General features: G+C 37.5%; 1 protein-coding gene across 1 annotated transcript in view; it reads left to right on the top strand.

Moving 5' to 3' along the window:
* Window positions 1–12,998, top strand: part of LOC139714378 (ciliogenesis-associated TTC17-interacting protein-like) — a 31,920-nt gene extending 18,922 nt beyond the window's left edge. Inside the window, exons 3-6 of the mRNA XM_071626083.1 lie at window positions 1,574–1,629; window positions 2,400–2,486; window positions 6,809–6,869; window positions 12,623–12,998. Of these exons, the coding sequence (XP_071482184.1) occupies window positions 1,574–1,629; window positions 2,400–2,486; window positions 6,809–6,869; window positions 12,623–12,786 (368 nt within the window). The 3' untranslated portion in view covers window positions 12,787–12,998. The remainder of the gene's footprint in view (window positions 1–1,573; window positions 1,630–2,399; window positions 2,487–6,808; window positions 6,870–12,622) is intronic.
* Window positions 12,999–13,334: the final 336 nt, after the last annotated feature.

Here is a 13,334-nt window from a genome sequence, read left to right on the forward strand (position 1 = left end):
ACTGGGTACCGCAAGAACTGTTACCACTCAAAAAAGACACAACTTGCCAGGGACCGGTGTGTGGCAAGGGATGATCTTGCACAGTATTGTGATGTCATAATGCCCAGCCCTTCCTGTGAACGTTTGTTTGAATGCAATCAAATGCTCTTTGCATGCCTGTAATCTATCACAGCGACATGTCTATTTATTTGTCCCAACCATCGATAGTTGGGGGATGCTGACAGACATCTTTTTTTTACTCCGGGAACATGTGACACATATTATATCTACCAGTTTTATGTGTGATAAAATCGGAACGTTGAAGCAGTGCCTTGGTGCCCTTCAAATTGAAGATCACTCCTTTGTCTGTTTGTCTGCATGTGAGTTACGGAAGAAATGAAAGCAATGCAATGTCATCTCATGAGAGCAAGAAAGGCAGTAATTCCATTGGGGAAACCTTTCTAAAACTTTTGTCTTTTTTCAACTTTGCAATAGTATACAATAAAAAAAAATGTTTTGAGCATGTGTTTAACTCTGTTAAATTTCATTCAAAAGAAGAGGAAGATATTGTGTATTATGAGTGGTTTTGGACAAGAAGGGCACTTCAATGGCATACATAGCCAAGAAGGATGTTAATAATATATCTACCCAACTACACATAGTTGGAGATTTCCTCAGTTTCAGAAACAGGGAGACAACAGTGTCAGAAGAGTATAAATATATGTTAATGCTTGTCACCATATCTAAGTCATAACTTCAGCTATTGCAAATGTACTGTTTGCATTTGCGACCTTCTCGTCCCAGCTGAGTATTTCATGTTTTATTTCATCTGGCGATAACACATTATTGCATGCCAGTGATGACATAAAGATGGTATACCAGCAGCTGAGAAGCAGCTGGGGCATGTTCTCTGGATGAAGATCAAGTACTGTTGTCATTCTCTCTTCCAGCAGACATTGTGGAGCACGTCTTTAAATATGATGAAGACGATGTCTATAAAAGGTGTCTATATGACACAGTGCAGGCTGTTGAAAATGGAAGTGAAAAGTAGAATGGCATTCACAATGTCATTGACCAGTAGCTTCTCTGATGCGAGCTTGGCCTACACCTTACCAATATTTTGTCACCCCCATTGAGTGAATAACTGAAAACTTTTCAGTCCTTCACTACACCTGATGTACCATAATCATTACAAGCACACACACCCACCTACACACACACACACACAATATCAATGTACTTAGCAAATCGTCCAGTTATATTTCAGTACCTAACAATTGCCTGAGAAAATTGCAAGAATTGAAATAGATGAACAAGAATATTAATTTCTCAAGTACAGTGTACATTGTTTTCATAGGAAATATAAGGACACAATTCAAAAATGTGTCAGAGAGAAAAGATGGGAAATTGTGTAATGTGTGTGTGTGTGTGTGTGTGTGTGTGTGTGTGTGTGTGTGTGTTTGATATTGTTCCTTCTTCTCCTTCCAGTACACTTACAGTGCAAAACCTTCTTGGAGTAAACACAACAAGTGATATTATTTGAAGTAGGTATGGCTACATTATTCCTCTTTTCTTTTTCCATTTCTCCCTGCAGCTTATATCTCCAAAAATCTGAAGACATTAGACCAAAACCATCACGAGTATGTAGAGGTAAGCCATGCGACCATCAAATACTGCACATATTCATGATGCGAAAGCTGAAGATGATGGTTTGAAACACTGTAGGAGCTACTACCAGTAGAGAAAAGTCACTTTTCTATTGAATATACTGTAAAAAACAGAAATTTTGCGTGCATTCTAATTTCGCGAATTTTGCGAGAGCCAGATTCGCAAAATTAAAATGCACTTGAAAGTTGTTGTCTACACTATAGATGTGTATTGAATGCCAGTGACAATTCTCGAAAATTTCGTGCCGAAAAATAGGCTGTCAGCTCCAATTTGCAAAAATTTCATGCTGTGAAGATTTCTTGCTCTATATTTATAGAATGCTGTGATGCTATAATTCAGTATGTTATGTTTCCCTGTGAAAAGTTATCATTTTCAGCCCACTTTATGCAGAGAATGCTCATCTTTATTCAACACAATTGATGTATAACTACATATATGGAACTAAAAAGAATAAATATTAGAATGATACATGTACAATTGTATGCATTGATTGGTATCGAAAATGAAACCTCATCAGACATTTAAAGGTAAACAAGACACTTTTAACTAATGTATGATAGCAGATGACCCAATATTGAGATTTAATGGTATGTTGATCTGTAGTATACTACTCAAATGTCAGAGCAGTCTCTATATTTCACCCCTCTGTATAATCATAATGTCATATCATTTGCCTGTGCTGTCTAACATGCAAGTCTTCTGCAAATGAATGTTTACCAGTAGTTGTTGTTTTTCATTTCCTGTCATTACAGTTGGAAGATGTACAGCTTGATAAGAAGACACACATTATATACAAAGATGGCCAATACATCCTCAACAAGATCGTCGCTCGGGGCCAGGTTGGTATTATGATCAGTAATATCACTGTCTTCAGTTTGTGATGGTGTTGATGTGTACTGCACTATCGATGAGAAGGTGCAGGGTTCAAGCCCTGTCTTGACACTTCTGTCATTGAGCGAGATACGTTTTGGCCACCCCTACATTTCCTCTCTACCTAGGTGTGTGAAGAGGTGGTACTCAGGAGGGAACAGAACGTTATCTTAATGAGATTTGAATGAAAATTGGCAAAGAAAATGGAGTTCCAACAGGATTTGAACCTGAGACCTCTGAATCGCAAGAGCTGTGCTCTTATACCTACTGAGCTATGGAAAGCCCTAGTTTGGTTTTCTTCCTTTTAATAAACCCCTCAGTTTTCATTGCTCATGTCTTCATAAGATATCACAAACCTGATATAAACCAGAAAGAAAGAAATCAACCTGGGAATAAATGCGAGGGATCACTGAAGTGATGCAGTTGTTTATGTAATGAATCCAAACATGAGCAATGAACAGTTCAGTAGACTCCCATTGTAACAAAGTCCTCGAGACTGGCAATTTTCTTTTGTTATATTGACATTTTGTTATAACTGAACAAATAAACAATAAAAAACTAAGAACCGGTAATAATGCGGCCAGAATTTTAATTTCGTTGTAACCGGAATTCCGTTATAACTGTGTTCGTTATAACGGGAATGCACTGTGAAAGATTTCATGCACAAATGCAGAACTAGAGCTTTCCAAAACTCGGCCAGTAACAGCACCAGCTAGCAGTGTGGAGGTTTTGGGGTCAAATCCCAGTGGAATCCCATTTTCTCTGCTAAGTTTCATTCGTATATCATTTCTGGTCAGTCTCCTTATGCTTAAATTTATCATACTAAAATCTAGCATGAGTGTACAATTAAGTGGTTGCCTTACCAGAGTGTTCCCCAAGGAGTGCAAAGAATAAATGCTGGTTTGATTCCAGGGCCCGGTTGATAAGATGTTGACGAGTTGACGATGTTGACGAGTTTTGCACATCACAACATTGTTGAAATGTGCTGTATCAACCGTAACCAGGCCAGGCATTTTTGGATATATGCTAAAACAAGGCTTCTCGAGGATTCTCACATTTCAGAATTACAATGCGAAACGCAAAGGGGGGGGGGGGCAGATTCCAGATAATTTGAGATAATTAAGGTATCTTCAACTTTTGACCCTCACAAACTCTGCCAAATGTATGAAGGTGGCTTCTCTTAAAGCTGATTAATAGTAATTAGAGGGAAAACATATAAAAGAGGCAATTAGGGACTTCCCTACAAGTGCGCACCAAGCTGTACTCCATGTAGATTCATTCAAAGTTGCATAATCTTAACCAGATGAATACTCCTGCTGATCAGGAGTGAGTCATTACCATCTGTTTAAAGGCCTCCCAAAGTGTCTCTAGAGCAAGTTGGCCAGCGCCTCTATGAAAGGGGTTAATTCGTGGTTTAGTGGACATGGGGGAGACGGCACGTCGCACCGATGTGCTCAATCACGGCGTCCCATGAGCAGGCTTCGTGGCGTGCCCAGTTACCCATGCACTCTCAACCAGAGACAGAGGAAGCACCCAAGAGGTTGCGGAGAATATTGATTGCACCCAAACAAGTCTCATCTGTAAATTCGCCCATTACCAGTGCCTGCAGTGTCATCGGGCTGTTTGTCCCATTTTTTTTTTCTCTGTTTCTATCTCTCTCTCTCTCTCTCTCTCTCTCTCTTTCTTTTTTATTTATACACATCTCAGTCACATTGTTGGGAGCAAAGGACATATTAGGAGGTAGATTTTGCAGCTAGGTGTTGTTACATGACGGGAAACAGTAAATACCCATAGTAGACCAGAAGCTCTAGGTGTTATCTGCACCTCATGTTGAATTCCTTTCAAAGACAAGGTTACATCTCTGCAAATCCTGCAAGCTTTCGTGAAATTCAGATTTTGAAACCAGAGCAATTTGACTAGTCGGTTGCGATTCCTCCACTTACATGTATCTCACAATCACTGTTATACGATGTGCCATATGTGTACATGGCCAGGCTTCACACATATTTTATTATGATAAAGTTTATTGACCTTGACCACTGGCCAATGATTAACCTTTAACCCTCTGCACAAAATATCTATTTTCTTATAAGTCTATTTCATTTCTTATTTATTTCAATCCATTTACAGCAATATATATATATATATATATATATATATATATATACACATACATATATATATATATATATTTTTTTTTTTTTGGGGGGGGGGGGGGACCACCTACGTGGTGAAATTTATGGCCAGAAAATGGCATGTGCTTAAATTTTGGTGGTTTTTAAACCTTAACCCTTGACTTTTCACCCCTGTCATTGTAAGCCACTGATTTTTTGTTCATTTCTAATCTTCTTACCAGATAATGATAGTACCACTGGTTATTCTTAGCTCAGGTATAGCTGGAAAGTGATGTTTTTGTATTATTTTATACCAAAGTACAGTAAGTTTGACCTTGTCCTTTGACTTACCATGCCCGCTGTGTCCATGCAAATAATTATCAGCAACTATTTCTACCTGTCCAACAAACAAAAGTATAGTGACCTTTGACCTTGTCCTTTGAACTTTCAACACTTGTGTTTCAATTCCACCAATGTGCATCACCACTGGAGAGTCCTCCAGCTGAAGTAATGGCTGGATGTGACAGTTTTAGCCGAAGTTCAGTGACCTTTTAGCTTTGTCCTGTCTTTGTCATGCTTAGTTAATCACTGCTTCAAATTCATAATTTAAATTAGTATAGTATGGATGTGATTTGTCTTATGATGTGATGAAAAATATATGTTGCATCAGAATTCCAAGACTGACTTTGGCATGCATTCTCTCAAGGAAGGATTTTTACACTGTCAAGGGTAACTTCCCCCTTTTAATCTGGCTGGATGTCTTATTGTTTAAAGGTTGATAGTTAAGAAAGCTGCTTCGTCACAAACTGTTGCTCTGTGTGCAGTAGTTAAAGATGGGTGGTGGCAGAACAACTAAAGCCTAGTGAATGAAATCTGGCAAGTTAATGGAGATTAATATATGTGTCAGCAGTTATATTTTGGTAAAAGTAAAAAAATCAAGCAACGGTCAGCAGATATTCATGTAAGAAGAATTCAAGGAACACCTTTTTATGCCTCTGCCACAAAGTGGTGCCGGAGGCATTATGTTTTCGGGTTGTCCGTCCGTCCTTCCGTCCGTCCTTCCGTCAGTCCATAATGAATTTCGTGGACAGGGTAACTATCAAAACCTTTTGAGGTATCCTAATGAAACTTGGCATGTATGTGTATTAGGGGGTGAAGTTGTGCCTATTAACTTTTGGATGCACGTGCTCAAGGTCAAAGGCCAAAAGGTCAAGGTCAAATACATAAAATTTCACTATTTCCATCATATCTATGCAATGCCTGAAGATATTTTCTTGAAACTTAGTGTATACATGTATTACCCAATTAAGATTCTCCGGTGAAAGTTTGGGTCATGAGGTCAAAGGTCAAAAGCTCAAGAAAAATATTAAAACTTCACTTTTTTGAAATTGTTCAAGGTATCTTCATGGAACATAGTATATATACATGTACTGACTGGCAGTGATTATCTGGAGAATTTAGGGTTCATGGGGCCAAAGGTCAGGGGTCAAAGGTCAAGGGCAACACTTCAAAATTTCACTATTTCCCTCATGTTTATGCAATGCCAGCAGGATTATTTTTTTTTACACTTGGTGTATGCATGTATAACCTAATAGAGATTCTCTGGAAAGTTTTTTTTTTCTTTTGTTTTTGCCTCAAAGGTCAAAAGGTCAAAGATCAAGTGAAAGTGCTGAACTAAGTTTTTCCTCCATATCTCGGAAGTGGCTCAAGTTATCTTGAAACGTACTACATATTTATGCATGTTCTGCCTGGTAGTGATTATCTTATGAATTTTAGGGTCAAAGGCCAGATGAAAATGGTAACAATTTACTATTTAATACAGAAATTGCACTTTTTCTCCATACCTTGAAAATTACTCAATGCATAAACGTATGAATGGGTCAAAGTCAAGTTAAAGTTCTTCAATCCCAAATACATACTCTCCTATTCATCCAATTAAACCTAGGTCAAGGAAGGTGAACATTCAACACATTTGTGACAAACTTGTCATTTTAATATTTTGCCAATTTTGTGAAAATGTAATCATTCATTGTCCACATGTACTATCTAGACCCATTAGGAGAATCATGCATTATGGCGGAGGCATAACAGTCGCCATAGCGAAATTTCTAGTATAATATGTCGTTTGACTGTTTCTGACTCCATTTGTTTGTTTGTTTGTTTTTCCATGTTTGTAGGAGGTGCAGAGAACAGCAGAAACATTCAGTGAAGACAGATTAAAAGGTTTCATCTCAGAAGGTAAGAACTCCACTCACGTGAAAATAATAAATGTCCATGTGCTGAGCCAGATTTTGCTACTCGAGAGAGATGCTGTCAGAATTGTTATGCTTGAAAAGTATTGATCGTTCAGCTGTTGTAGAGTATTGGACTGACTGACCAAGCCGTCAGGTATCCCCTCCAAGCGAGAAAGCTTGCTTAAAATCACGCCTCTATACAGCTGATAGGAGTTCCATCAGCTTGAATTTCTGTCAATAAAGGAGCTCACGTTCCATACTATTGCCCTTTTCCAATTGTTTGTGATGTCTCTCTCACAACGTTCTGGATAATGTTGACCACATCGTATGAAAAAAAAAAAAGAGTGAAAGATTAGGAAAAAACTAGTGACAGTATAAACTGGTTAAAGAAAAACAACAAGTGAGAGTATTTAGACTGGGAAGAGGTTTTCTGGCATGACTTTGAGCAACAACCTGTCTCTTACACAAATGGTTGTGGATGCTCTCAAAGTGAGGTGTGTGCTCTTTTCTTCCTTTTACAAGAACAAATCAAAAACAAAAAGGAATTAGAAAAGAAAATGTGAGCGTGTACTGTACACATACTGTATATAACCCATATCAGTAGCAGGGTTTGACACTAACATTTTTTTTTTTTTTTTTTTTTTGTGGTAGCCTAAGAACAGAAATGTAGTGGCCTGAAATAAAAGGACATAGAAACCTCTCAAGATTTATTTTGAATTTTAGCTACCTGATCAGGCTACCGAAAGATAACCTTTTTGGAAATTTGGTGGCGCAACATCTAATTTTAGTGGCCCCGGGTCACCGCTAATGTGGAGCCCTGTCAATAGATAAGATTGTAGATAGATAGATAGATAGATAGATAGATAGATAGATAGATAGATAGATAGATAGATGATAGATAAGATAGGTATTTATATTATGTCATTATCAATAAAATGCTGTATACCAACTGAACCATAAGTAGTCAAACACATTTGCAGTTCGATAGATTGTGGAATTATTGCTTTAATATATGTATGTAGTGTTAAATTGTAGCTATTAAAGTTTTAAGAAAAAAAATATCTGTAACACATTTTATTTATTGAATGACCGAGAGCCAAATAGTATTTGTCATAATTCAGCCCTTTTTAGTTTTGGGGGGTTTTTTGGAGGGGGATTCTTTACTTTTAGTTTAGTTTTTTTTTTTTTTTAATGTATGCAACTGATAGAACAATGTGAAGGATATGAATACCATACTGTAACATACAGTGAGATGACACTCTCATAAAAAAAAAAAATGTACACATAGATCTCACAAACAAATAAATAACATGGAATCATCAACAACCTTTAAAACCCATCAATACATCTGTAGAAACAGAACAAAGGCAGTATTGATTTTGCGTCTCTCTTCGTGCAGTTGAATATCAGCAGCTGCATGACTGAATGCAATGAAACGGAGTGAAATGTGGCATCACTTAAATGAGACAGTTCGATACGGTCACTATGGTAAATTACTGTGAATATATATATGCCTCACAGTCATACAGTACACCTATTGGCCACATGCTGAACTTGAGTCGCTGATAATGAATATGGAAGGTATAAAGAATTTTACTGAACTGGTATTATGAGAGTATTCTCACTTGTGTAGTGTTGGCATTGGGCTGCAACTGGCATATTTGTTCCCTGTGTATATAAAGTGTTGTACAAAATTGTTAAGTGCATTATTACAGAAACCAACATTGAAGAGAAACACTTCTAGTGATCAACTGTGTAGTAAAGGCATCAGTCTGCCTTATTGTACTTTCAGTTTAAACTATGTGTTCTATTAAACTTTGTTATGGGGGGGGGGGTAAAGACTAAAGTCTGGGTGACACGACATTTGCTCCTGCGACAATTGCTCCGGTCTTATTTTCTCTAAGGACTTAGGGTTAGGGTTAGGGTTGTGATAGGGTTTTAGGTTTAGTTTGATGTGAGAATTAGGATTAGGGTTAGGGTTATGTTTATGGGTTGAATTTACGTTTGGCTTAGCATGCAGATATATCATGGGAGTGATTGTCGCAGGAGCAAATGTCATGGAACCAAAGTCTGAATTACAATTTAACAAGAGATCCCAACTTTAATGTGTTTAATAATCTTGTGTGGAACAGCATTATTGCTGCAGATATTTGCAGGACTTTTTGCAGTCGTGTTGAACTGTGTGGTTTAGAAAATTACATAGCCACCATAAAACACTCCATTCTTAATACAGTATACTGTAAAAGTGGATATTTTCGCGCAGCTAATTTTTCGTGCTTGGCCGGGTAAACAGAGTTTCGCGTGTTTTTAATTCCGCGGAATCAAGACATCACGCACAGGAACATATGGCAAGCAAAAATATTTGCATGCTTTTATTTTCGCGCTAGTTTCTGGTTGCGCAAAATGCGCGAAAATTTCTACTTTTGCAGTAAATACCAAATTCTGCCCTGTCCTAAATTACATAGATATATATACAAAGGTAATGCTGTGTGTACTGTATGGAATAAAAAGTTGTTAGAAATCACAAGTATGCCCATCTTTTGCCAAATTCTGACGGTATTGATAACTTGATGATTGAGATATGTTTTGGTTTTAGTTTTGGTTTTGTTTTGTTTTGTTTTGTGTGTGTGTTTTTTTTCTTTAAAACAAAAAAAATGAAGAAACCCAAAAACTGTTTATTTATTTTTTTCCCAATATGCCAGAATTTCATTTGATTTCTAATTCAAAGGATAGGAGCTATAGTCTTTGATAAGAAACAATAGCAATAAAAAATTGTGCCTCTTGATATTGAAAACACAACTTTGCCAGTGTAATTTTTCTTTTCTTTTCAAAGCACTAGAATTTCATATGATGTGTTCTTGATCTTGTAAATCTTCATAGTCATTTTCAGATGAATGCCTCGCTGTAGATGTGTTCTATACAAATATTAGACAGAATATGAGATGATAATTGCTTATTCATGATACAATCATTCATTCTTGCAGATAAAACCGCTGACCAATCCTGTCAGGTTTAAAATATGATTCCAAAAATATTACTCTGTCTACCTCCACTACTTTTTAAGTTTTTGTTTTCAGAAGAATTGATCCAGTGAGCATGATGTACTGCATGTCATGCATTTTATGCCATCGATCCCACCATGAAGTATGACTCTGATGATAAGAGTTGGCATGTTTGTGTTTCCAAATTTGGTTTGGATCAGTTTCGGGATAACTCAGCTTGGCATGTTGTACAAAAGCAGGATTTGTGTAAATGCCACCAAGAAAGGCTGTTACATCACCCCGCTCTTTGTGCCATACTTTTTTCTTCTTTTCTCGTTTGATTGGCTCACAAGTGAAAGTTCTCTCCAAGATCTTCTGTTTGTGTGGCTCATTTATCACAGTTAGGGCGTTGAGATATTTTAGATGTCTATGGATTGAAACATACATTGACAGTGACAGTTTGCATGCAAGAAGTAAAATTTATTCGGTTTTAAAGGATTCGGTATATACATCACGTTTGATGCCCTTGTCCATCCCTCCATTTTGTTGTTTTGGGGCTTTGTCTGTATTACTGTTCGACGAGTAGATGTAGGGCAATGCGTAAATCAAGATGTTACTGTCAAAACAACCGAGCCAAAAACAAAACAATACCAAACCAAAAACAAATAAAACTCTGCCTAGTAATTTGACCCATTGAAGATGTTTTTGATTTCAGTCAAAGACTTTACTTCGCACAAATATAAAAACGCAAGAAGGCAATTTCGGTCACCCTAAACAAGTTTTTTTAGGGTTCATGAGAAGAAGGACTGGATATCATAAATGTATGAACAAGATGTGCTTTGAATTATAAATGATAAAAGTCATAATACAAATGGTTGAACCAACTGTTATTGTGTTTTGACCTCTTTCTTTCTCTCCTTGTATGACTCTGTACGGAGCAGCTTTCTGTACTGTAGACTATATAACTGCTTAAATGCATCACTAACATGCACTGTACGTCCAAACATGTGCTAAAATAAGAAATGTATAATAAATGCTATTGATAAGAAACAGATGTACACAGTGTATACTCTCCTCATTCTGGACAACCAGCATTAGTACTGTATGTTGCAATTATACATGAGGACCATTGAATAAAATAATACACTGTTAAATCAAATTATGTAGTGCTGTATTCAGTTACAAAATAATTGCCTTAGAGTGCAGCCCAGTTCAAATGTTTGGAGGCATATACTGCATGATGGCTTTTAGAATTACTCTGCTGTATCAGACAAAGCTTTTTGATTGCAATTCAATTTTCCATATAGATGTATTTCAGGGGGAAAAAATCCCTATAAATTTTAGATTTAAGATGTCTGCCAGGCAGTGAAATGAATAGCCCAATTGAAATTTGGCAGACTTGAGCTATTTTTGAGAGACTCTACAAATCCACTGAATCCTGTGCTTTATAGGCGGTTCCTTGATGTAATAGATCTGTGTGTGTTACACGCTGATTTTTCAAAAATGAGAAATAACCCTTCTTGAGTCAGACAGATATAATCACTAACAAAGTGGCTCATCGTACAAAGTATATCCATTGAGCAAAAAAAGCAAAAGAAAAACATGCCTTTTATGGTTAGTAGGTTTTGTGGACACACAAATAGCAAGGTACAAAAGTTGTGAAATAATCCTTCCTGCAGCAATTCTATCCAGAATACCTCAACCCCTTTTGCAAACTGTGAGAGTTGCACGATATTCAGATTTTATTTTTCTTTGAAATAGATGTCCCATGCAGGGGTAATGATTTTCATTAAACCCTACTGCATGCCAGTATACTTACAGTATGACCACATGATCACCTGGAATGCAAATTATGGAACTTCATTCTATATCAAACGTTGCTACCTATTAAATGTTTCAGGGACACATACATTGTACATGGCAAGGGAAAAAGATGAGTGTAGTCACCCTGCTGCACACATTTTAATACAAATCCTTGCTTGACGAGTTCATTACCCTCTGAAAAATTGTGAGGGTTGCTTTCTATTTCAATTTGCTGTTACATCCAAATAGATGGGCCCATGAAGGAATGGTGTTTTGTCTAGCTAGTACAGTGATTTCTGACCTTTCAAGGATCTTGTGACTGTAGCCTTGAAAGTATTTTTCTATACATGATATTGGCATTGATAGCACCAGTCACATTTTTAAAAATCTAAACTGGATGTCTCCCTCTCCATGTTGCAGATCAGTGAAGTGTAAGTACTCCTGAAATCTGTTGTCACTTTCCCCTGTGTAGATTTCAATACATGATCTGTTCACAGCCACATTTTGATAGGGATTTGGGGTTTCTTTTCCTGCATTAACCCCCCCCCCCCCCCCTTGCTGCTTTCCTTGGTATGAAAGTGTACTGCATTTAATTTTCATTGCATGTTAGCAACTGTAGAAACCTTTCTGCATTATCTCCATTATCATGAACTAAATTCCTATGGGAGCATTGTGGCATAGTGGATAAAAGACTCCTGACTCCCAATCGGAGAACCTGAGTATGATTCCCGCCCAGTGCTTACATCATTGGACAAGACGTTTTTACCCACCATGTCCCTCTCGACCCAGGTGTATAAACGGGTACCTGGCAATGCTAGGCTAATAATAATGGCAGGGCCCTCTGGTACCAGAGCAGTGGCAACACTGAAGAGGCTACCCTGGATAAAAAAAAAGACCTCTTTATTTCATATTTATATATCATATGTATCTACAAAATTAATGTATGAATATAATCTGCTCATGATTGGTCCAGGTTCCAACCTGATCCTGCAGCGTATGATGGCCAGGAAAGGAGTACCAGAAGATCTTGTCTTCATCTCCTTCGACGCAGAGGCCAAACTCTGGACTGCAACATACGTGAGTACAAGGTTTACTCCTGTCAACAGCTCTGTACTTTGTCTGGACCCTTCACATTAGCAGGTCCATCATGACCTTTGACAGGCACTGAGATGGCACTTGTTATTTTGCCTCATTTCAGCCTTTTTGATTTAAAAAAAAATCCTTGTGAACTTTACCATCAGAATCAAATAAACAGCGAGCAAAACAGAAATTAAATCATGACATGAAATATTTTTAAACATGCCTTCAATTGTACACTTAGCGTGCAGATTTTTTGCTCAATATCATTTCAGTGCTGTAATGTAACTTCAGAGGTATTTGCTAGATGCGTAAATGTTATATTATTTCTTCTCTGTTTGCTGTGGATGGATCTTTTCTGTTTGCTATGGATGGATGTCAACTGGATGTTCAAAAGTACTGGTTTTACACGCCAGGTGAATTATCATTTCATGGCCAAGATTTCTGCCGGCACGCCAGCCCCACCCCAATCCTAGCAGTAGTTTTCCAGCGCCTTGAACTCGGGCAGTTTGTCAGGGAAAAAGGAAGGCAGTATCCACTGCACATCCATTGCAAGTCCACTTTCCCAAGGAGGGATAGATTTGTGGTTTGTGATTTGTGGTTGGAGA

Source organism: Diadema antillarum, unplaced genomic scaffold (genome assembly GCF_040938485.1).
Source record: "Diadema antillarum isolate AM-2024a unplaced genomic scaffold, OU_Dant_1.0 seq00002259_RagTag, whole genome shotgun sequence".
Classification (NCBI taxonomy): Eukaryota; Metazoa; Echinodermata; class Echinoidea; order Diadematoida; family Diadematidae; genus Diadema; species Diadema antillarum.